Consider the following 26,628-nt stretch of genomic DNA (forward strand, 5'->3'; position numbering starts at 1 on the left):
TTCTCTGTTGTTCAGAGTGCTGGGTCTCTGATGTGGAACACCCAGCGAGTTCCCTTTCTCTCCCCTCATCTCTACAAGTATGTCCTTAAGCAAATCTGCACACTGATCTTCTGTCTCGTGTTCATTTCTCGTCACGGGTGTTTCGCAATCAGCCGCTGATTTGCCAGATAGCGTGTCATGCTATTCTATTCATTTTCATGGACTGCCTGTGATAGGAATCTGACTCCGTCTCTCTCGATTCTCTCCCGCTTGCTCTCCTCTAGGCTAATTGGGAATGGTGTGTGTTAGCTAGCTAACTCTGCTAATGAACTTGTTCTCATCCTTATCTAAATGCCTTCTCATGTAAACCACACCCCGCTTTGGAAAGTGAAGAAAATCCAGGGTTCGTTAAGAGTGCTGTAATTGTGTTCGCTGCAGTTTCAGCTCAAGTGTCTAGTCTGTGTGTGCATTTGTTAGGGTACGCTGTGGACCACTAAATTTAAGAATTAAAGCTAATATGTAGCTGAAGAAGCAGCACATACTCAGATACGGCACTGTATTGTCCACTGCTAATAGGATGTGGTTTGCCTTCACAGCTTATTATGCTGCCCAAATGCAAATAAATACAGTGTGCACATGCAGTGTGATGTGTGTGCTAACAAGTTTTATTGTATTTTATCTCTGTAGTGATACAGTGGAATGCATTTCCATTGATCACAATCTTTTTGCAGATTGAAGCATGATGAATGCCATCTTTTGAACTGATCGTGATTGATTTTAGCATCTACAGGTGGATGCCCTCTGATTATAACACGTTGATTAGCGACAAAATTAGCAAGATTTTCAGACTTGTGCATCCCCCCCCCTAATAACTTTATTGTTTGCCATAGTTTTGCAAATTCTAGCATTGTGCCAAATGATGCATAGCTTATTTTCCACTCAGAATAATTAGTGAAACTGCACAACAAGCTGTCAAGGTCTAAAAAATCTTCTCCACTGCAAAATTATGACATGGAGTTTTAACAGGCTAAGAAAGACTTAGCAGCTGCTTAGATTTTGACCTTTTACTAAAAAAAAAAAGAAATGGCCCATAAACTGTCCCAGAGTGCAACATTATATCACTGGAATGCCTCAGAGAACTTTAGAAGCAGCATTAAACATGCTAGTGTTTTGAATTGAATTAAGCTGATCTACTGTAGCTGTCAGTTTGCCGCTAATGTCAACAAACAATTTCCCAAACTGATTAAACTGGATTTGAAGTAGATGTGACTTGCATACACTGACATCAACATCTAAGATATCAGCCCTAAAACACACTTAAAATGAGCCACGCTGTAAAGAAGGAGATGCAGAAGGGGTAGATGAGTGTGACAGAGTGGTAACAGAAGTAATGTGATCACCTTGTCCACAAATCTCTTCTCTTGGCTTGTCCCTGACGGCCGGCATGGCCCAGCTTGCTCAGCTGCTGATGCCAGCTGGGCATCAGCCAGGGCGAGGCAGGGGTCAGCTGAAGGAGTGGCCATCTGAGAATCTACCTGACAGTGGGACACAGACACACACACACACACACACACACACACACACACACATCACCCTGAAAAAAGATATCCATTTATATCCACCCCCTTCTTTTCCCCTTTCAAGACATCAAACATGCACATGCTGAAAACGCAGCCTCACTCAGATGTAAAAAGTCTCGAGTCTCATTTTTGACTCCAGCCAACCTAGAACGGTCTGTGGCCAATCCATCTTCTTCCAGTCGCCAAAGGAAAAAAAAAGAAAAAAAAAACAATAACCATTTCAGGTTTAATGCACATATGTCATGCTAGGAGAATTGGAGGACCAGATGGCCACGATACTGTGGCAGGTGCCTCAACAAATGTTTGCGATTGCCCGTGCTGCTATTTATATCGTGGTGAAACACAGACATGCAAATATTTGCAAAAGGACAGTGGGCCCTTTTTTGTTGGGAGACAAAGTGATCATGAAAATAAACAGATGGGATGAAACCTTTTGGGCATCAGTCACATGAACTTGGACATTCTTTTGGTTCATCTGAAGAAACTTAGTGGAAAAATTGACCAAAAAAAAAGATAAAATGAAGGTGAACCAGTGACAGTTATATCTAGACCAGGGGTGTCCAACATAAGGCCCAGGGGCCATAATCAGCCTGGAAGAAACTCTGGCTCTAAATAAAGGGAAGGATAAATTTTGGACTTTTACCAGTATATTTATAAGTTTTACAACTTGTCATGCTGATAAAGATCTCACCTAGAGCCATTCATACTGTAGTAATAAAATAATAGATAATCAGTTAAATGGCAGAAAAGTACATATTTCTGTAGTCCACAATAAAATCAATAATAAATATGGGACATTTTCTGTGGTTTACAAAAAAAACTTTACTCCAATTACAGGATGGTCTGGAATATTAGCACGTTTATTTCTTACAGTTTAAGCCCAAAGAGTCGTTCTTCATTTACTAGAACAGCATTTCTTTATTACGTTGAAAAACAGAAACATGTTGAACTGAGGAAAGTGTAGTAATTACTCTTCTTTTTCTTATATTGACAAATTTAGGCATTAAGTCTTTACGCTAATAGAAAGATTTTTTTACTTGCCGAGCCCACTTAAGGTCAAAGTGGGTGATATGTGGTGTGGACCACAATGTGAATTGTTTGAGATTACTGAGCTCGGTGACCAGATCTTGGCATTATAGCTGCAGAATCCTTTCACCATTCAGTCCCAGCTGAACTGAAAGTAAACCCAAACTATGTAGCACTTAAAAGTACAGATCGACTAAGAAAAACAACTTTTAAATTCTTACACAGCAACAGTCCGTTTAAGCACAGTTCAATCAGGTCGCTCTCAGTAAACAAGGCATTTTCTAAGTCGACACCCAAGTCCATTATAAAGTCAGGGTGTCGTCAAGGAGGGAGGGGCGAGCCGAAATGAGGGAGAGAGACAAACGGAGCACCCAGATGCAGATTAGGCTGCAGAAGATGAGGGTGTAAAAGGGATTTAATGGTAGGATGGATTAGAGAAATCCTTGTAACAATGTTAAATAATTATGGTTCCAGCCGAGATCAAAGCGCCATTGATTGAACCCCTCAAGCCTTCAGCACACAGAGTCTTGGAAAGCAAAGATTGGTAAACTAGTGCTCAGACCACTCCGGCTGCTCCAGTTAAATTGGATTGGAAATATTAGGATATAGATGAATCCTTCAGGAGGCTTTCGCAAAGCTTTTGTCACCGGAAATGTAGCTTGGGAACGGTATGAAAGGTTTGATAGTGTACTGTCTCGACAGAATCATAAGACGAGGGTGTCGCAGCTGTCTCCACTGATACCTAAGCGTTTTAAGTAGACTTATAGACACACTTGACTGTTATATCAGCAAACTGAAAACTTTCAGCGCAGGCTTTCATTCAAGGTTTTTATTTTTTTATTTTTATTTTTTACTTTTTTCCCCTCTCTCTCCCCCCGCTTCGTCTTGTAATCAAGAAATTTGGACGTGCATCATGGCAATTCTCCCGCAGAAAAGGAAGGTTTTATCTCGCTCCTCCAGGGGTTTATTCAAAGTCTTCTGACAAGTCTCACAAAACATGAATGACACTGAGATTGCTGATACTGATGATGAAAGTCCATCATCAGCTTCTCTGTGAGTTCAGGGCCCTGAGTGATGTAAAATTAAATTGCAATCAAAGTGCTGTGTGTAAACATTTGTCCGCTTCTTCTTTTTTTTTTTTTTTTAACAAATACATTTATTTCTTAAGAGATTGTCGATGAAGGCTTTGTACTCTATGCATCACCTGTGCAAGGAGAAAACAGCCCACTTCCCCCCCAACCGCAACCGCCATCACCACCACGTACACACTCGCAAATGCACAATGTGTGATTATAGCGATGAAATATGCAACAAGAGATTAGACAAATCACTGTACTCCTGTGCTGCATCGACTCGATGCAAATTTAGTCACTGATCCGCTATACTAAGAGGCTTTATGGAGGAACTTCATGGCTGTTAGTTATATAATCTAAAATAGGACAAAAATGCAATCACTGTTCTTATCATGTGAGGGAGATGTCACTATATCCAGTTCTAGTTTTGTGTGGATACGTGGGAGAAGGCTTTAATAAGATCATTTACTTCCAAGCGTTTTGTCCACAAATCAGCTGCTTTTTGATTCCACTTCATGTGAAAAAGTCCAAATAAAATAAATCGTCGCTAAATATGACAGTCGTAAAGGGCAAGTTGGTGGTGCCGTTTCTACCCTCCACCCCAGGGGGGGACTTGACACCCCTGGCGTCTTTCTTTAGCTCTCTGAAAGTGTGTTTGTTCTGTAATGCTTACCCTCCCGGGCACCATAGCATTGCAGGTTTTTCTTTTTTCTTTTTTGCAAGAGCTCTCATTGTAATTGGCTGAATATTTGATGTGTGTATTTAGCATTAGTATGGAGACGCTGGTGCAAGTTGTGCCAGGGGATGTAACACTGGGTAAACTCTGGGCTGCTCAAGTGAAACTCGTTCAAATTGTGGAATTTGTCGTTTTCATTTGGCCTCTTTTTTTAAACTTTTATTCGAGTGACTTTGGAGTTATTTTTTCATGCGTGAATTTTGCTTTGTGAAGGGGAAAAAAAATATGGTCCCCGGTGCTTCAGATAGTGTGCCATTTCATATGCGTGTGCAAACTTTTACTTTTGGTGTCCTCACAGATTTCTGCTTGGCCACAGTCAGTGCCATGCAAGCTGCATCCAACCCAGCCACCCCCAACCCCGCTCTACTCTCACTGTCCCTGCTTGAACACACGGACTCATGTGCAGCATTCACACCGATAGGTGTTGGTATCACAGCAGTACCACCGACTGTGAAGACCTCCTATTGGTGATAAACAGCTGGGCCCAGTGTGGCCCACCGGCCACGCCAATTCCACCATCCTTGGTGTTTTTTTTGGTTTTGTTTTGTTTTTTTGTCTGTTTAAAGGTGGTGGTTGTGGTGGGGAGGGGTGGGGAGGGGCGCTGCTTGTCAAGTGAATTAAAATACCAAATAATAGTAATAATAATGATACTGAAAAGTTAATAAAAAATGGCATGTTCCTCCCTGATTGTGCGAGTGTTGTGGTATTCAATTATGCAATTTTCATTGGCATATTAATCATCTTTTCAACAAACAAGCCGCCGTTAATTAAAGCAAAGCATGGATAAAGACGTGTTGCCGGATCATCACTCCGTTTATCACCGCGCACAGACCCGCAGTTAAGTAAATTCAGGCTGTGAGATGAATTTCAATGGTCCCCCCTGTTTCCCTGTTTCTTCCTCTCTGTTTTTCCTCTGTGTGTGTAGTTAACCATTTATTTATCTGTTGGAGGCGGAGTTAGTGACGTTTCATGTCGTTGTGTTTGGGAAATTGATTTTTTTTTTTTTAAAGCCAATCAGTTAACCACTAGTTGTGAATGAGTTTAATTGTTTAATGTCTCCAGTTAATGTCTCTTTCTCTTCTGTTCAAATTTCAATGTAAAATTCTCTTTGATTACGTCTGCCACTGCTCAGATTAGTTAAAGCGACTCAAAGTGAATGAATTTTGATTTTTCTTTTTATACTGTGTCCACACTGGGCGTATAAACGAGTCCAGGGGAACTATGTGACATCTTGGCATACATAGGACAGCTCTGTCCATTCTTCGTGTCTCATTTTTCTTCTGGCTTTCTCTGCCGCCTCTGTGCCTTGCTCATTGGTGGGAGGGGATGGAGATTATTCAGGATCTAGTAAGATATGGGCTCCTCTCTAATCATAGCTCACTGCCTCCACTGTCATTCAGTCACTAAATAGAAGTGGGGAGAATGTCTTCGTGATGGGAGCAGCCAGACAGTCAAGCAAGCGCTTGAGTTCCGCCAGGAGAAGAAGAAGAAAAAAAGAAAGAAGTCGAAGCATCTGTAGACATGTCGCTTGTCCCTGTCCCTCATTGTGGAGCAACTTTATCAGTGCCAGCCGCTCACCCACTTGCTAAACTGGAGGGCCAGTCGCCTCTTAACTTAAACATAAGATCTTTGTGGTTTGAAGCACTCGGCTGCTCTGCGCCCAATGTGGATCTGAAAGGCAAACACGACTCCTGTGTCGCCGTCGCCCATCACAAAATCGCACCACATGGAAAAGTTGTTTGTGCTGTGCTAGCTCGAATCTAAATGCACTCAAACAGACTGTTGCACTGGAGCAAGATCCACCCCCCCTCCTCCCACCCCCCACCCCTCAAAAGGAAAAAAAAAAAGAGAGGTGATCGAGAGAGAAAGAGAGAGGGAGGGAGACAGAGAGGGAGAGAGATGGAGAAAGAGGAGGAGGAAGAGAGAGCGAGAGAGAGAGGGGGAGAGAAAAGTCAAAAACCTCCACATAACAATGCCGGAGAAAAATCAGAACATTTTCCACCGAAAGATGGGCCATTTCCAAATCCTTGTGCCCTATCAGACAAATTAAAGTAAATCAAGCATGAAATGAAGCAGAAGAGCCCGGAGATAAGGCTCCTTTAAGTCGTTTACAGATTAGGACAGAGAGAGAGAGAGAGAAGGAGAGAGAGAGAGAGAGGTGCATCTGGTCTCTGGCAGTGAAGGAGGCTAGTTTCTCATTTCACAATAGCAGCCTGTGTATAGGATTACTCTCCCCTGTCACCGACATGAGGAGCAGTGGGGGAATAGACGTCCACAAAATGTGTCTAAATATGTCCCCTCAGAAATATTTTTCCAAACCAAAGAGGAAAAAACAAAACAACAAACCTCTCAGTGTCGACCAGATGTGACACATGATAAACGGGCATCTTGCACCGGCGTGTCAACCCGGGCGTATCGCTCTGATTTGTTTATTTCAGTCGCCCCTTAACCTTTTCTTTTGCTCAAGTGGCTTCATCGCTGCGTGGCTTAAAAATTCAAATGTATTCAGGATTGGCTGAGCTATGTCACGTGACTGTACGGCTGTCAGCTCCTATGCGCATGTTAAGCACGCCTCGGATCAGGTCTTTGGGGAGGTGGGAAGAGAAGGATGTGGTGGTGGAGGTGGTGACGCGGGTGTTGGTGGGGGGGAACGTTGAACAAATGATATTCACAAAATGTGATTTTGTTTTTAATATCGCTGTAAACTGGGTTGTTTAATATGTGCGTCGCACTTCTATTTTCTGTTTTACATCAGCAGATTAATTGCTGTTTTATTTTAGCATTCGCAAATAATCAAAACATAATTATGGAGCTAGTTGCTCATGGAGGAATGATATTTTACAGTGCTCACACAGACACAGGCAGACACACACACACTATAACACCTCATTCATGCATGCACACAAAATGCAAAGAGGAGCTACCCCTCCCCATACCCCTCTAACACACACATTCACACATACACACATCTCCACTCTCACTTACACACACACACGCTCCCCTTCTGCACACCCACACGAGGCAAGGGTGCGCTGCTCTTTGATGCCGCCCGTTGAGCTCTCACTGGATTTTGTTTCACTCCTTTCCGTGTAGCTTTTCTGGGAGTGATGAGAGGTGGGCTCGGCTCCAGCGCTCAGCCCGCTCCGAGAGAGACGAAACCCGGCCCCCGTCGCCGGGTAGCTGCTCTCCAAAGCCGCGACCTTGACCTTCCCAGCCCAAGTCTTAGGTTTAGCTCCTTTATCGCGCTATCTCCAGGCATTTAAAAATACTCCTGAAACTCAATGATTTAACCCGCTTTTACGCTGTTCACATCAAAACTGGATGAAAAAAAAAAAGCTTAATCCATCTTATCTGTTGACTGTCAAACTGCTCCGGCTAAAACCTACTCACAAAAGACAACTAGGTCACCCAGGAAAAAGAAAAAACTGAATTCCCTGTTACTCAGGGGAAGTTGCAGGCTGGTAATTGACTTGGGAGGAGATTCAGGAGTACTTTAAAAATAGCATCCTTGTCAATTGACTGCAGAATATCAAGAAGATAGCAATGTTTACTTGTTTTCCTTGCTAACAAAAAAAGTTGTTTAAGTATTTTTTTACACGGCCATATTTTTGAAAGCAATCTCCACCTATAGTTATGGAAAATTATAACTCTTTATGACACGGTTTGTGACAAGACTGAACCAACAGAACAGCATCTTTCTTCTGCTCCTAAAATCTTGTTATCCTTCTGTCTCAAGTGCGTGCATTCCCTATTCACATACAATCACTTACTCATCCGTCCTGACACACTCAGGTAGAGTAATGTCCTTTTGATGGTTCTGAAATTTTAAAGAAAAGCATTTAAAATAATCAGATTCCAGCATGAGTGGTGTGTGTCCTCTAGATGTTGTCGGCGATACGGCGATATCTCTGCGCGAGGACAGTCATTCTTTAAGTTTTCCCGTCTCGCTTTACATGCTATCAATAGAAATTGCACTGCTTCTCTAAAGATGGATGTCTCAGAGATTGTTGTCAGCCAGCCTCCTGCTAACTTCGCCTGGCTTTTGATGAGACGGCGTGCTTGACAGCTGGTATATTTCAATTGTTCAATGACACCAAACACCAGTCTCTGTGTTGATAATGTACTAGAGGACTGAAACTTTTGTGTGTGTGAGTGAGTGTGTGCACACATGGCGCTATACTTTTCTAAACATTCCCTTTTTCTTTGTTGTTTTAATTGCTGCAGTTCAAAACCTATCAAAAATCATGAGTATGAAAAGACCCTTAGTCTTGGATCCCCACATAAACACTATGTCCGGTATCCCTAGGATTACTTCCACAACTTGCAATAAAGTGACTACCTCCGTGGCTGAAAGCTCAACACGCTTAATTTAAGTTCCAAACAGAGTGCATTTCCTCACTTGGCCACTAGAGGCCACCTCCAAAAGCAAACCAATCCCCCAGACTTTTTTCTTAACTTTTTTATATTAAGACTTAAAGATATTTCTCTCAATAAAAGAGACAAAACCATTTTCAGTACTTGGGGCCAACATAGGTGGATACAGCTGGCATCTGTTCTGAAAGCTTCACCTCAGTTATTTCGAGTCATCGAACTAGACCACTAGATACATTGTCATGCAATTTGAACACAAATGAATAGCTGCACTAACCGTGTCCAAGAGGCCCGTGCTTCAGTTTTGCTGTGTGAAATTCTCACAAACAAAAGGCTATTTTGAGTGTGACTTACTAACTAGCAGGTATCTGTATCTGTGCGATACAGCTAGAAAGTCTACAGATGCCAATTGCTAACCAAGCTAAGTCTATGTCCACTTTTTACATACAGTCTATGGTTACAGGTTACCATGGAGCCTGGAAACAGAGAAAAAAGTATTTGGGAAAACTGACCTAAACTAAATCGACCTTGAAGCAGCTGGCTAGGTTTTGCTCTTCTTTCCTTCTTTATGACAATCTATGCTAACTGGATGCTACCTATAGCCATAAACTTGAGGTAGACTGAATGCAGTTGGTACTCATTTTACTTTTGGTACTACCACACCAAAGCTAGCGAATGAAAACAAGTTTAATTTTCATATGATGTTTCCTTCCTTCCTATACTACAAAGGTAATAATAAATAACAATATCCTTAAGTAGTTTATGGTTTCCAAAGTGCATGGATGTTTTAAGTGTATCCATGCTGGGTACACATGAAGCAGTAGCATGGTGCACTTGAAACACCCATCCACAATGCTACCTAAGCAATTCAGTGCAAATAAAAAATCCTTTAAAAAACTGAAAAAAATATATGATTTTAATTAATTGTATTTATTGAGCAACAGTAATTTGTAAAACGCTGAACAGGAATTGCTTACGCACAAATATTTAATTGTATTTCAATTCATTATTTTCTTTCTATTGAGCAACTTTTTAAACTTATTCATTTAAAGAGCAATTGCAAACAGTAATAATAACACTGGAGGCTACAACCACATAACAATAGCCTACTAAACCATTAAAAATAACAGTAGTTCATTCATCTACTGAATTAGGCTGTCACTTAAGCCATTTACAGTGGTGGCATATATGGTTCTGGCGTCAATCAGCGATTTTTACATTCAACCACATGCATGACTTTTAACCAGCAATGTTAAACAATTCAACTAAACACTATTCAACGCAATTGGATTCTGCCACAGGTACAGTTGAGAAATTGCATCTCGTTTTTAGCCAGCTGGCCACACTGCACATTACTCTTAATTGTCCATTAACCTTGAATGACACCACGGCATGACATATGTTAGCCTTTAAAGCACAGAATGAAGAGGACAATGATCCCACTTCAAGTTAAACAGTGAAAAAAACACATGAAAATGACATGGTGACATGAAATACTTACCTTACTTACATGGACGCTTGCCTACTTCAGATTTCCCACATTGAAACAGCATGCTCATGTGCAGGGCAAAAATTACTAATCTGACTTGTTGCACATGTACAATTATTTGAGGTTTTTCGACTGTCCCTCTTTTTCAGCTGTAACTCGGTCTACCCTAAAAGGCAAAAACAGTAAGAAAGCAGATAAGATGCTCTCTTTATTTTAAACAAAACCTCTCCCCAGCCTTAACAATGTGTGCTAGCTGCGTCACCTTAAACATAATTATTTGGCGCAGCCTAAATCTAAGTCAGGTTAGGTTTTAGAGCGGATATTGTAAAAAGCATAATGTGTGCAATCAGTCGTCTTATCAGGAGACTGAGTTGAAACACCCATAATTACATCTGTCTTTTTAAAAAACGGTACTTCATGGGCATTGTTGCATGTATCAACAACTAGAGGCTCGGAGACTTCCATCCAAACGACCTCCACAGCCACCCCCTAGCCCCCTGCTCAGCCTGTGTGGAGTGTCACAGCTAAAATGCCCTAATCCCTTTGGCTTGTTTAACTCTTTCCCCTCAAGCCATCCACTGCCTGAAAACAAGCCTGACCTGAAGGGGTGAATCCCCCCTACTAAGCCCTCTCTCCTTCACCCCCTCCACACTCCCACCCCCCCTCCCGCTGTGGCCAAACTCATGTGGTTGCCTGGAAACTTGCTCCCCAGCAAACGTTCTCCCCGCTGCTCAAGGCCAAGCGCGGCCACATGTAGGCAGGGTTAGGGCGGGTTTGGGGAGGGGCGGGGTGAGGACAGGGGAAGACGAGGTGGTGCTGCTGGTGGTGGGGGTCCGCAGTTGTGTTAACACAAGTGCCTTTTTCAAAGATAATAGTGTGGGCTCTGGGTTATAAATGATGCATTTTGCTCACTTGGACCTGATAATAGGGTTTGGGTAGGAGGGGGGAGAAAGTTCGTTGCTCTCTTATCAAAGCTCTGTGACATTTCTCCTTCAGCTGTAAAATTTCATATCACATATCTGCTTTAAAGATGTGGCACCTTTTGTTGAACTGATACACTGCGTTCCATTTCACCCCATATGCCGCTCTCATGGTATATTAATTTATAGCCCATTTGCTGGCTCTATAGCATGGCCTATCAGTGGAGATGACTTGGATTCAGTGGGACATCTGTGAATTGCCACGCACAGGTTATTGAACTTTGAACAGCAGCCATTCGTTTGCCTTGATTCAGAGGCACTGCTTGATATCAAGAAGGATCGCCTGCTGTGCGGCGCTCAAGCACAGTTTCCCCTCTTGTTTCGACTCTGTCGTTCCTTGTTTTTCCCGCAACATCTGCCTTTACTGTTAATATACTCGCACTAACTGGATAAAGGTGAAGTAGACCACAGACTGGAATGGCTATTTTAGTGCTGCGGGTAATTTCTTTTCCTCAAAGTAAGTTTGTTCTTTGAACTAGTTACAGAAGTTAAATTCACATGGAAAATACCTCGAGCGGATCCCGGTTCTTTAACAAATGTTAATATGCTTCAGCGAGATGATGATGATGTCATTTGTCATTTCTGACCATTAGCAGAGGCCCCACTCCAGGCCAGAAATTATATTAAGAAAATTCAGGTCTGAACGTCTTGTGCATTAATAGAAACATTTGTACTGAAATGCGAATCAGTCATTGAATTTTAAAGTATAGGGTGGACGAATATTTCAGTTGGAGCCTTGAATTACAGACAGATGACAAATTAAAGGAAAAAAAAACACTGGGTCACTAGCTCAGCCGCAGTGATTCCTCAAGTCTTTTGAACTATCTGTAGCTCTTCTTAAGGGACGTTTAGTTATTTTAGTGTTTTCACAAAGAAAATCACAAACACTGTTGGTCCAGAATCCCCCTGTAAGCCAGTCACCCATCTGACTGGTAACCTCTCCATCCTGCCCTGTAGATGTGTACATGACCATCATGGAAGTGTGTCCCCTCCAATCTAGGAAGAAATTCTTAAAAGTAATCATGAAAAACACAAACTTGGATTGAATTTCAGATCCTCCTCCTTCCAAAGAGACAGGTGGGCCCAGATCACTTTAGGGAAATACTCCTGCAATTTGTAAGTCAAACCTGTTGTAATCTTGTAGAATTACACAAAAAAGATTAATTTTAAACATGTAAAACTCACATAACAAATATCATATCAAATAAAATAAACACTATGCAATCAAACATAGTAGGAGGAAGTATTGATAAAGTGATATGCAAGAATTACATAGCCTACCCAAGACTGCAGTGGACAAACTAGTGGAAATCAGCGCACCCTAAGCCTGTCACTATATCAGGTTATCATAGTCAGCAAATTTAAAGAAAATCAAAAATAATCATATCTGTATCATTTTTTGTCAAATTGATTAAAAACCAAATACAGATACACAGAAGATATGAGACAATCCATACCCATAACTATACAAAACCACACAAAAAGAATAATTTACAAATTTATCACATGGGTATTATTGATACAATATCAATATTGATTGATATTGATACAATCTTTCATATTCAGCGTAACACTTACTGCTTATCCTCACACCCATACCGCAGCCCTATAAAACACAGCTTTCATTTCGAATGTATTAACCTCTATGAACGTCGTATAGCTGTAATAAAGATCTGTAACAAGCTAATACAGAATGTAATGCAAATGTGAAATTGTCAGGTGGTGGAATAAGATAATTTTCCCCAACATAATGGAGAACTAAAAAAAAGGGGAATTGCATGTTAAGGGATTGCTGAAAAGAGTTTCATTAGATGTAATAACATTATTCAAAAGTAGAAAGTGGCAGTTCACCTCTGTCTGTCAATGGTCCACACCCATTTATTCTTCACATCATAGCAGGCTGGCATCCTGCCACTGAGAAACTCATTAGCATTCAGTCGTACACCGGAGATGGGAGAGAGGGAGACGAGGTTCCCCATTTCTTTGCACCAGAGCAGAAAAGAAAGACAGGACACACATGCACACATTAAAAAAAACAAAAAAAACAAACAGATGCCAGTGTGGAGCATCTTGGGTGCTATCTGAGGAAGATCTCTCCACACAAAGGGACATTCATTGGTCTGCCAAGTATCTGTGGAGTGCAGGAACAGACCCTAGAGTCTAGCGACAGATGATGATCTTATCGAGGGTGGGGTGGTGGTTGGGTGGGGGTGGTTGTGGATAAAGGTTGTGGTGAGGTTTTGGTTGGGGATTCGGGGGGGGGGGGGGGGGGGGGCTCTCGAGCCACATCACGAGCTCATGTTTTGCCAAGTGTGTGGCATTTGAGAATTGGATGATGAGGAAAACACTGAAGAGAGAGAACACAGGCGCTGGGTTTGTTAAATCTCCTAATAGCCCATTATGAGCTTTCCTCTTAGTTCAGACTCGCAGTTTGACGGGTTAAACAGTGTGACTTCTGTATTTGTTCTAAATTTATTTGTAATGAGTATAGGTAATAGAGTTGGGATTTGGGGGCTCGTAAGAAATTGAATTATCACTGTGACATAAAGAGTTTATGCAACCGTAATTACAAAAGTTGTCAGCAGCTAGTAGTTGATGACAGAACACATCTATCAATATAACTTATTTATTGATTTAGTTTAGTTTATTTTCTTTTTTTTTTGCCTTGCAACATCCACAAACCTGTAAATGCCCATAGAGACACAGACAGCCCATGAAGGGGACTCATTATTCATCCATGGGTGTTTTTGTGGAGATCTTCCACTAGTATCTGCAACAGATGTGACAAGCCATCTGTGAGCCAAGGTCCTCAGGCAACATTTGGTGTGAGATGCACACAACTGGCACCTAAACATGGTGGACCACAAACCGCACAAATTGAATCGTACCCTCTTTACCCCCTCCTCTTTCTCACACCTAACGCTACCCGTTACCCCCTTTTTTTTCTTCTTTTTACTCCAATCACCCCCCCATCCATCCACCCAGAGAAGAGAAAGAGAAAGGAATCAGAGTTGTTGGCTGGGGATGGCTTGAGCTGTGTGTCAAGCGGGGCTAAACAGGAACTTGCATCCAAGCGGTTAAAGGCCGTGGGTCTTATCTGAGGACAAACAGAATGCATCAAGCGGTGGCTGTTGCTCTCAGTGATGACGACCAGCTGTGCACCAATGTTTAATTATTTCTCTGTAATGAGCTTACCCACCTTCCACTGCAGCACCAGGAGGACAGCATGCAACAGCAGGAACAAGGGAGGAGGAGGGGGGGGGCAGAGGATACAGAGGGAGGGTGAGAATGAGATAATGTAGTCCCGATTATCTTGTTTTTATACGGTCAATTTCATAAGTATAAGTAAATGTCCAGGGCATCTGTTTCAAACGTATAACAGAGGTTTGGTCTGGGGAGTGATTTTTTTTTTTTTATCAGAGGTGACGTTTAGCTTTTTAATGCCACAGCTGCGACTGTTCTTGATGAATATATGATCGCCAAGGCATGATTTTCTAGTAGGCAGTAACACGAGCCCGATGTTTCAGTCATGTTTATGCATGCAAAGCTTCACATAAGCACACATTTCCATAGAGCCCTAACGATGGAGCACAATAGCCGGCCACTGATACATGGTTGATATTTACAGAGTAGAACAGGGCTGAATAGGTCATTATACCACATACACATCGTAAAGTTCACTGATCATTTCAACCCATTCATCGTGAACCAAATGCCCCGAATACCTTTTAGCCTCATGTGTTAACAAACAGGTTATGAGACACAGTGTTAACAACACATGTAGAGTTCTGTTTGTATATTAATAACACGCATTATAATCACTCGTCCGGACACACTGGGGTATATTTACCAGGTTTGCTTCATGCTGATGGCCTGACGCTGACCCGAATTTGCACTTCCCAAAGGTCACCTCAGTCTTATTTAAAGAAGTTCTGAAACATGACTCACGCCTGATAAGAACATTATTTGAACTTCTCGTGTCCATGGAGACTATAAAGCGAGACCAAATGTTGCTACAGATGTTTGAATCCAGCAGCACTTCTCAGAATTTTTAAGGCAACTAGTTAAGAGCTGCATACTTTCTCTTTGCAACACACACACACTCAGAGAAACATCCTCCTCTGTAAACTATGTCACAGCCTGCCATGAGTTTTATCATAACTGTTTGATTAATCACCACGTCAAAAAGAGTACACTGAATCTAAGAGATAAGATAGCTGGGTAGTTGGGGGGATGAGTGCTGGTAGTACTAACAGTGCTATCCGTTTCCACTGTTAATTAACTGAAGATCTGCACAGCACTAACAAGGGTCCTGCCTTCCCGGAACAACAGGAATAGGGCTGCCACTCGCTGCTCTCACCAGCCAGTAAGCCTGCACTGTCTCACAGAGATTATCTCTACACAAGACACCTTTCAAGGAGGGTTAGCACACCATGTGTCTGAGGAACACCATCAGATGGATGCTCGCTTGATTTGCTTATCCACTTTGAAGCTGCTTGGATTTTAACCTCCACTTTTTTTTTGGTTTTTTTTTGAGGGAGTAAAAGGATTGCACATGTAGGTTTAAACCAAAATAAGAATGAATGAACATAGCTGTGACTTGATGTAGAACTTGTGCGCCATATAGAGCATTATGGCTGACTGCTTTGGCGTCTGGTGTGTTTTTTCAGGAGAGCTGGACGCATTCCTTAAAGATGGTGAGCGTCGTATCCACAGCCGGCAGCAGCTTCCTTTGGGGACAACATGGGGACCCTTTGAGGGGAAGATTGAAATGAGCACTGACAACTCTACACTGGTAAGTTCTCGTTTGGCCAACTACTGTAAAACGTTAAACATTTAGCTGTAAAGCATCCTTAAAATATGAGCAGAACTCACTAAAATGATAGTACAGTCTATATTTTAAAATAAAAGTATGATTTAAGAAGTGAAATGAAGATAAAGTGTCAAATAAATTTTAATTAAATGGGATCAGGCTCACTGTTCCAGAGTCCTAAAAAAACAGTGAGTCAGCTCTGCTCTCTATTCAAAATGTCAGTGTCTCAACACTTCAGGGATCTTTGTGTGCTTTTGTTTAGAAGGGAAAAGGAACATTTCAATCATCAAAAAGTGATGCAACGAAGGCATTCTGGTGAAATATAAACAAAACAGTCGTTGAAAGCGATAAAAACAAGACTGAGCTTCAGTACCACATTAAAGCTGGGCCAGTTGTCATCTGACAATCAAGATTTTTAGCTACCTACTAGATTTTGCTGTACATTATAAAATAAGTTAAGGTCCAAGATTGAAGAGAGCATTTATTTAGTCAGGACGCAAAGTCAAGCTTAGCTGAAGTGGAGGCAGATTAGGTGATCTGCAAGCCGCTTTGCAACCACAGACAGTATAAAAGCTGGATGTAGCCGCCCATTGGTTTCTCTCTTTTTGAAGCTTTGATTTATGATTGACATGTCATTAGCCAACGAGTGAGCAGTGGCTTTTTCTCCTTTTTGGAACATGGTTTATCCAAGATTTGCAGAATAGATGTAATTTTACCAAGAATGAGTGACTACAACCAACTATTTTCATGCTGACTTAAATAATAATTGTATTTCATATCCAGATTTGGCTAAACAAAACTGTATGATATATTTTATAGGCTTACTGAGCCATTTAAAATGATGCATACTTCACAATGCATTGTTGTTATTTTTGTAAAAATCCATTGAGGGCTCTATAGTGAACTAAAGCGACCAACCCCTAACCCAAATGCTACTTGTTTGCAGTAAAAGCCTGTTTTCTTATTGTTGAGTCATGTCATGATTAAACTTAGGTCACTAAATTTAGTCAAACTTTGCCCTTAGCAGCCATGGGGACTTGATCACTAGAAAGTTTTACAGCTAAGCCCGTATTAATGGCATCTCCCCTGACATTCGAACCTACCGAGGTGACTCTTTTGGGATCCAAATGGCCCCCAACATAAGCCTTTGAAGTGCATCTGTTTTACCCCTTTAATCTGCATATTTTATGACAAAACATTTTAATTGGTGGATTTGGAGCTCAGTCCAGGCTTCAGTTGAGTGAAGTCACAGCCCATTATGTTTGATGTTACTCTGCGCACAGCAGCTTTATATCTCTTGTTTCGGAGATCCCAGCAGAGACTCGTGTTGACCTGCTGCTCTGGTGGAGGGACAAGCCCTCCGTGGGTTTGATATTCCATTCTGCATTTGGATTAATTAAGAAATTCCTATTAAAGTCAAAACCAGCCTTACATTCATCTTGTTTAAAAGGAGAAAAAAAACACAAGAATAAGTCCAGGAGGATTTCAGACTCAGAGGCCATGCCATCCATTCTCCCAGATTCCTTAAACGCATAACTTTATTAAATCATTTTCGGAACACTTTTGACTGCTTTCTAAGCTCCCCTCATGGTTTTGAAGTCATCAGTGGCTTTAAATAACTCAGGCCGTTTTATAGCCATGAAATATGGCTTCTCTCAGGGTAAAGCCAGTTATCCTTGGGCGGAAAAGTGATTTGACAGAGTAACACCTCAAGTTGCCTTCCAAAGTAACACACTCCATATATTTCTCGATGAGCTGCTGCATGAATTTCACTGAAAGGCATCCAAAATCAACCTTCAACTGTCCCTCAAATGACCCGCCTCCAGACTCATCGAGTGACGCCATATAAAGCATCTTCTTGAATTGTTTGCTAGTTGAGCTTTTCCAGCAGATAAAAACTTTACACATTCATCAGACTCGCTGCTGAACAAGATGCATAAACTGATTGTTGCTCTTGGCTAGAATGAGAAGTTCTTAACGAACTACCCTCTGAGGAATTCATCACTGCTGTACAGACGCTCCCTAGGTTGTTGTTTTTTTTTTAAGCGAGCAGGTGCTGGTCATCACCTGTAATAGGCTGTGGAGGGGTTACAGAATATGCCAAACCTCTATCGCAATTAAAAGCAGAGGAAGAAGCTCTTGCACGTTGCCTTTAAGGATCTCATGTGTGTCTATTCTCATGGGAGCCCTTTCAATGCTTTCGCTACTTGCCCTCCTCCTCTGCTAAGTTTCATCTCTCAAATGGGGTACTGGCTGTTAGCAGCTTCTCACTATCTCTCATTAAAGGCTAGGTCAACCCAGCTGGCATGTTTTGTTTTACCAAGCCTCCTTTTAGGGTTCAGTGTAACTTTTTACTTTAGTTTTTCCTTTTTTTCTCTTTTTTCTTGGTGCAGAATGAGCCAGAAACTCAAAAATTGTAGTATTTTGCACTTCACAAGGGATTGGTCTCATTTACAGTACCCTAAGTTTATTTCTTTACTTCCAATTCAAGCTTCTACTTATCGAGCCGCTGCATTGTTAAACGAGCAGCCTTTGGAAACGTCCCTGCATGCAGGGCTGCATTTATCTCAGTTATTTCAGTAGGAGGCACGAGAGCTGTGCAAATCTTAAAACATCTAGACAGGATCAAATCTCTGATGCCTCACCTGGAGCGAGAAAAGTTGAAATAACAAATGTAAGTGTGAGGGGAGGGAGAAGAGAAAGGGGAGGGAGGGGGTAAAAGAGGCTGGCTAGTTTTGATGCATGTCAGGGTGGCCAGTGCTGCAACGCAGGGTCAGAAGGTGGTAGAATGCGTTTGAGGTAGAAATAAAGCCTTATTGCTTCGTGGATCTCTACCGCAGCTAGAAGCCGCACTCAGTCATTCTCATGAAGTGTGACCTCCATACACTATTAAATCTCCTTTTACTCTCTTAGATTTTTCTGAAACCATAGAGGTGAATGAATTACCCGAAGGCAGTCAGGTATGTGGCAGGAGTGACATCTCTCTGATGCTTGAAACACATGACCTGCTAGTGAGATATTGATAGAGCCGCTCTAAAATCAAACATATTTTATTCCATCGTCCACACGCGTCACTTAAGGTATGACTTTTTAGAGGTCAAGCTATTTTTGTCGAGCCGCAGCGTACGGTGGGCTCGTAGGTCCGTTTCTCAATCCTTGGCACGACGCCCAGAGCGGGACTAAAGTGCAATGACTCCTTAAAGTGGCTTACAGTAAATAATGAAAATGCAGTGAATATAAGATGTGTTTGCATTAATCTGAACAGAAAGATGAGCACTTTGGGCACATGAAGAGCCATTTAAGTGGGGCGTGGGGGGGTGTAATGGTCCCTCGTGGACGCACATGGGAACTGGCGCTGGAGCTGGCCGAGCTGCCTGTGCCTATGGCGTGGGAGTCTATGTGCGTTTGGCGGCTCGTGCACGACAGGCCTCAATAGCTGAGCAGAGTGATGGATGATGCTGAGGAAGAACAGCGAGTGGAGCATTTCATGCAGTTGTCCAGGCACGCCAGGAAAGAGAGGTAGAAAGAAAGAATGAAAGGGGGAAGCGAGAGAGAGAAAGAGAGCGAGTCAGAGGGAGAAATAGCAGGAAAAAACAGAAGGGAAAAAGCGTGACAGGAAATCTGGGCATCTGCAGGACAGAGATAGGGTCACATCTCGACCGTTTATCAAAGAGGAAAGCAGATTTCACAGCTGATGGGTCGGCCGTGGCAGGTTTGTAGACCCCAGGGGCTCAGCTTGGCATGAGGGACTGGAGTTGTAGTTATTGCTGTTGCAGACCTGTTAACACAATCACACTGCACTATGTTAAACACTGTTAAATGTTCTCTTGTATCACTCTTAGATCACTTGCAGGCTGTATAAAGTTGAACCCAAATATAGAACCAGTTATTATTTTATTTGATATATTTTTTTAAATGTCATATGGTTTTATTATGATGGTTAAACTGCACTGCAAGACAGATGATAGTCTGGCCTGTAAACTAAGCATCAGACAGGGCACTCTGCAAAGTAGAGGTGGACGGATTGATCCAAATATCGATAGTACCGATACCAATGTTGGTATTGATATTGGATCGATGCGCGATACGATCAATACTTTGTGTCTCTCCACTAAGTTCAGTATGCAGCTCACTGAATTGTGTTAAATGCATTATGTATTTGGAATAAAAAATATAAAGATATACCTCAAAAATCAGGTATGAAGAATGTCTGAATTGCATCTATTTCATTTCCATTTCAGAATGCATGAAAAGCTGAAAGGTGTGTTTTGTGAACATTGTGGAAATTCACAGTGATTGAGTGGTGATTGAAATGTGTTCAATATTTGCAAATTGATGATGATTCATCTTATAAATCATGACACGCCGCTCTCCTCTACAAGCTGTCTTTTAGGTTAAAAGTATCCGTATTGGTATTGGTCTCGGAAATACTGGCCCTGTATTTGCTTGGTATCAGATCGATACCAAAATTTGCACCATTGCAAAACAAGTGAAGGCAGAAGCGCAAGGGGTCAAACTGAGTAATGGACAAAAAGTAAAACAGGAGAAATAATCTAAAAAAGAATAAAGCACCCGAGAGTTGGCTCAGAGCTCCTGTTGTTAGCTGCTTTGCCCGCTCTGTTCCTCTTCCTCCTCCTCTCCTCCTCTCTCCTCTCTCTCTGACTGATGAAGCTGCCAGAGCGTCGTCTCATCCCTCACTTCTCTCACTGATCAATCAGACCATTAGACTCCAATTACAGCCGCAGCCCTGGTGCAGGTGAGCGACGAGCACATTCAGCCGCCTGCCGACAATGCCTCCACCCGGCTTTCTCACACTCTCCAAATTAACGCAAATTAATAGTGACACTCAGACATAAATGTCTGCAATCGGGGGGCTAAATTAACAGTCTGGGTCGAAGCTATTGAGTAGCAGGTGTCTTTAAAAGCGGTAATTACCTATGCTGGACAGAACCGGGAGGAGAAGGTGGCCCACGGTTTGCCTGGAGTAAGAGGCCTGGCCCCGGTGAGCCTGGCTTCCATTGTAGGTGTTAATAATTGATTGGGAGGCAGGCTATTAATGAGCAGCAGATTTAGAGCTCTGTTGTAAATGTGTGTTGATGAGGGTGTTGCCTCTTGTACAATGCCATACCAATGCTAATTACTGGGGCTTAGTCAAGGTGCAACTGTAATGAGTCTGGATTCAATAGAATTCTGCTCTTTATGTGTTTTGAGGGCCTTTTAGTACAAATTACACAGTAATTAAAATGCATAAGACTCGCCTAATTAAAGTTTAAGATCTGTCGGGGAGTTGTGTTTTTTTTTTCTTTTTAATCTTGCTTTCTATCTTAATATTGTCGTATGCTGTGAGCTTAGGTTTATGATACAAACATATCTGCTACTGTAATCTCTGTTTCATACAAGGTCCTTAATACAAAGAGAACGATTTCAAAGACTGCAGGCAACAAGGACATTATAAAAGTCAATAAGCGCTACAGGCTAATTAAGCACAACAAGAATAGAGCCCGATGTTATAACATTACCCTTGAAACATACATCATTGGAATCATTCTGATACAGTGTTTCGTATGTATATCTACAACATCTGAGCCTCGGTGGAATTGTTCTTTTTAACCTCTAGATTAAAAGCACCTCAAGGAAACAGCTAGCATTGGAGAACTATTAAGTGCGAGCAAGACAACTTCTATTACTCTTTCTTTTGCCTTATTCTGTCATTTAGAGCTGTTAGAGGCACAAAATGAAGTCTTAATTAATTCTTTTATGTCCGCTGGTGTCAAGTCTCACACTGAATCCGGGTCAAAAATCATATTTCAGTTTTAAAAAGATTGTATGAGAACATAGCGTTGAATGCCTGTGCGCTTACACATGGCGCCATGTTTGAGTACACTTGAGTGTGTGTGTGTGTGTGTGCGTTTAGGTCATAGCGTTTGCGCGTTTGTGAATGTGCTGGTGTGTGGGAGGGCGCGTGCATGCGCCGGAGACTGCGCGCCACTTTTGGCTGTGAACAGAGAGCTTTAGCTTGTAACTACAGAAGAGCAAAAATGTCAAGATACTGTCCTAATTTTCACCTGGGACAGAGAGAGGCAGAGGCTGTCAACCGATGGAGTGTGATTATTGTGTAATTTAGTACAAGGGTAGGAATATGTGGCTGTGCAACCAAACAAAAAAAAAAAAGAAGAAGCAAAAAAAAAATGCTCCTGAAATTATTCAGCCCATCACTCAAGCCATTTATCTCACCCCTTTTGCCCACCCTCTCCCTCCAATATGTTTATTGTTAGCTACCCCTAAACTTTAACAAGTGGTGGTGGATTTTTCTGTTTCAGAAATTATATTTTTCTTCTTGTCATTGCTTCATTAATCAAGAGGAGGCATTCTGAAAAATGTTTTGTTTTGGAGGCTGCAATCTATTTTGTGTGTGTGTGTGTGTTGTAGTTAATCTGCGCCCGTGGCAGGTTTCCCCTCCGAAACGCAGTGCTAAGCAGCGGTATCGCAGGCCTATTGTTGTAGCCTCTGTCATAGCAAGGAGAGCCTGATGCAGGCCTGGGCTCGCCTGATAAGGAAAAGAGGATTCAACATGGCTGGAAAGGAGAATCAGTGGGACTTGAGAGTGGAGTACGGATGGGGCAGATGCGCTCGCACACACACGCATGCAGACGCACACACACACACACACACACACACACACACACACACATACGTGCAAAGTCCCACAAACATACAGAATGATGCACGCGTGTTCTGCACACATACAGTCACACATGAGCCGACACACGTACACAAACACACACATACAAATCATCACCATCATCACACTGGCACATGCCCAGGCAATTATTTACAGTAACATCCAATTACATATGCAAGAAGGCACCCCAGGATAGGACCTCTCTGTAGCTTAGCTGCTAAATCACATACACACATTCACACGCAGCCTCAGATATGCATGCACACAAACAAACAAACTATTAAAAAAAAAAATAAGAAAAAGAATCAGAAGTCATTTATGTTTGCATTTAAAGGTGGCCGGCACTTTCTATCTGAAAGTCACACTGTCTTGGATATGGTTTGTGAAACGGCCGACATTATCGGGACTAACAGGATTTGAATTTCTGTGTTGGACACACAAATAATTTTGGCACGGAGAATGTGGCTTCATCTAATGAAATAATGGGCCCAAATTTTAGGCGGAGAACCAATTTGTGATTGCATGCATCAATTATTTCTTGGGTTTAAACCAATATCAGGGCTGGGGTCTCTTCAGATGGGTAGAATGGTAATTATCTGGCCTGTTTTCCCTTGCTCAATGTCATCCATATATTTATCGATGGCATTATCAATGGTTTTCATGTTCTTACATGAAAAGGACCAAACATCCAAGCTCGTTCCATTGAAGTAGCTTTTTAAATCGGGGCTTTTTAACACAGATCAACATGACATTGATGTCTGCTTGTGAGTCAAATGCAGAATGCAGAATTGGTTGCAGGCAGTGGCAGAAAAAACACACAACCATTGTTTTTTGGTGTGGGTTTTTTTTCCCTATTATTTATATGTTTCCAAGGCTCTACTTTCAAACTTTCTTTGTGCTTTGCTGGAACTCATTGCCGCCCACAGCTCCATGCATTAGCCGTGAAGCACTCAGTCAGTCACCTAGTCAGAGCTATTATGGCCACAGCTGAGCTCCTCTGTTTGCGAGATAATACATGGTTGACTTGATCTACAAGTGAACCTGACATTTTGCTGTCTTTACATCACAACACAACTACCCAAACTGATATGGCAGGTCCCCTGATAAGCAGAGCAGGACTCAGTGATTTGCTTTGTGCTCGCTTTAATGGCTGCATGGCTCCCTCAAACATGCCAAGGATACTGCGACTTCCTCAAAACACAGATCCATTTGCAGCATAATTTATTCCACTTTTGGTGGAGGTGCATTTCGACAAATATAGCACATCTGGTTTTGAAATGGTAAAAAGTCTTTCTTTCTTTTTTTTATGTCTGAATAGATTATTGCTTTGTTGGAGTTACCGCAGAAGCTGCTGGAATATGTTTTTCTCATATTCTTTAACTTCAATATCAGCTACCACCTCAGTTTGCAAATTAGGAGTGCCTTTATGTTACTACCACTGTTCCAGAGGGAAAAGTCATACTTTTTATTACACCACACAGTGGAGGCATCTGTTTTTAATAGTCTTACAAGTGGTATTACAGTACAGAAGTATTATTAGCATGTAATCTAATTTAGAAAATTAAGAAAAAAGGTTTCATTGGAAGAAATGCAGTTATATATGCTAGCAAAAACCTACTGTGTGGGCAGTTTTTGCCAGGCCCAGTGTGCTTTGCTTATGAATTAAAACACAGGCAAGTGTGTTGATTGATCATTGTATTCTTTTTAATCTTCATTATATCACTGTAAAAAGTCAGGTGGCAAAAAAGGCGGAACGACATACAAATGGCTAATAAACACATAGTTTTAGGGTTACTATTTGTGGAACACTCATTTACACATTAAAAGTGACCCCAAAGTGCAATAACAGTGTACATAACACGCACATAATGTTGCTATTTGTTTTGAGATCAGTCTCTACACATAATACTCATCGTTCAAAAAAGCATTATTGATTTTGATAGTTCTGGTACCATTGACAGTTTTTACAGTTTTATCCAAGTTTTATACAGATCGATTGATTGGATCTAAGAGGGAACAGACATACATTGGCGCGATAAAGTGTTTAGGCAAAGACAACACAATTAAACACAAAATGCAGTTTCTAAATGAAGGTGTTTATTATTAAGCGGGGGAAAAATCCAAGCCTACATGGCCCCGTGTGAAAAAGTGATTTCACACCCCTGTACAGGCATACGCTACGCAGTCTTAATCTTTCAAATTCAGGTCTTCTACCAGAGGCCTGGGAGCTTGAGGGTCCTGCACAGTATATTTGCTGGTCCTAGAACTGCGCTCTTCTGGGCAGAGATCTCAGATGTCGCTCCTGGGATGTGCTGGAGCCACTTGCCCAGTTTCGGGGGTCACTGCCCTGAGTGCTTCGATTACCTTGGGGTTAAAGTTTAAACTGTTTCAAGCTCATTATAATTGTTATTTGCAAAGTAGAAAACCAGGGGCACATTTTGCACACACACAAAGGTAGAAACAATCTCTGCTGTCCATGCTGATAAAACTTATTTTACAACGCAGGAAAAGTGCAGGATTTCCTTCTGAAAGGCACTTTTTACTGTTTACTGTTCTGCTAGTAACAATATGTAATGTTAAGTGATTCATCACTCAGAAGACCATGTGCTAATATTGACTGAGTGATATTATTTAAGAAGGATGTTGCATGATGAACTGAAGTGGTGCTTTATTTCAAGCAAAGGACTAAGATACCGTCTCCTCTGTCTCGTGCTGCAGCAGCATGGTGGCTGTCACATTAATAAATGTTTCTTTGAAACTATTAACCTGTAGATGTATATGTGTGGGTTCAAGAACATCCATGTTTTGGGACTTTAATTCCCGACAGATCATTGCACAAAACAAATTCCTCATTCTGTCCTGTCCTTTCTTGGCATTTGGTTTAAAGTTAAAACACAGCAGAAATTGATTTAGACTGTTCTCCAGGTCTCACGCTTAAAAACATTACATTCTACGTAACTTCATCCTCGCAGACAATCCAGATGTGATTGCTCTTCTATAACTGCATACTACAGCTGTAATGCATAGACAGGTAGCTGTCATCCTCGAAGAGCCTGCTCAGTCACCGTTCTGTGCAGCAGAGCAGGCATCAGTGATACTCAAAGGACCAGTGAAGCTCCAGGTCCTGGGGGGGCACTTTTCACACCCGCAGGGCTCAGGGGTGAGCTGGGTATCCATGTCCTTCCTCGCAGCTCTCTGGGTGTTTGCTGTCTTCCAGTGGCCCATCAGGGAGGCACTGTCTGGATATCAAACTGTCACACTGTGGAGTTGTAGTATCTGCATGCTTGTGGTGTCTGTATGTCGTAACCACACACAAACAGCTTGATATGAACATTAACATTCATGAACAACTGTTCCATTTGGGATAGCATAAGTCATTCACTATCATTTACACACTTATCTCGAGAGTTTTCTGAATTTGAACGACTGCTTGTAGCAGATTTAGGGAGATGATTCTTTACCTGAGATGTACCCTGCTTTAAAGCAAGTACCCAGCAAGTAAACAAGACTGATTTCCAGTCTTTACAGAATAGTCGGCCAGGCATCGACAGTGAAGCTCACAAGTCCCTGGCTTCACACATATCGCCTTGTTTTACAGTGCGCAATATGTCTTCCCAAATGAATGATTATCCAACACTTCAATACACAACAGACCTCCATTGCAGCAAAGGCGCAAGACAAAGAACAAGAAGGAAGGAGGAAAAAGAAAGAATCATGGAACAAAGTTGAGTGGTGCCAGCTGCTTTGCCATCTGTCACTGTCATGGCTGTAACTTGTGATATGTTGAAACAACTTTCCTGTGAAGTGCTGGAGATAATCCTCGATTGTTTCCATTTGCAAGCCCCCGATAGTCCTCTTGGTATTCCAGTACTAAGTGAGTTCAAATTGAGGTTTGATGG

The 26,628-nt window shown here is 41.9% G+C and overlaps 1 protein-coding gene across 2 annotated transcripts in view; it reads left to right on the plus strand.

The window, feature by feature from the left end:
* zfpm2a (zinc finger protein, FOG family member 2a) overlaps positions 1-26,628 on the plus strand; it is a 121,044-nt gene that overhangs the window by 40,693 nt on the left and 53,723 nt on the right. For both annotated transcript variants that reach the window (XM_085176647.1, XM_085176646.1), the window contains exon 4: positions 15,905-16,029. In XM_085176647.1, coding sequence (XP_085032773.1) covers positions 15,905-16,029 — 125 coding nt within the window. The remainder of the gene's footprint in view (positions 1-15,904; positions 16,030-26,628) is intronic.

This window comes from Neolamprologus multifasciatus, chromosome 11 (assembly GCF_963576455.1).
Source record: "Neolamprologus multifasciatus chromosome 11, fNeoMul1.2, whole genome shotgun sequence".
Classification (NCBI taxonomy): Eukaryota; Metazoa; Chordata; class Actinopteri; order Cichliformes; family Cichlidae; genus Neolamprologus; species Neolamprologus multifasciatus.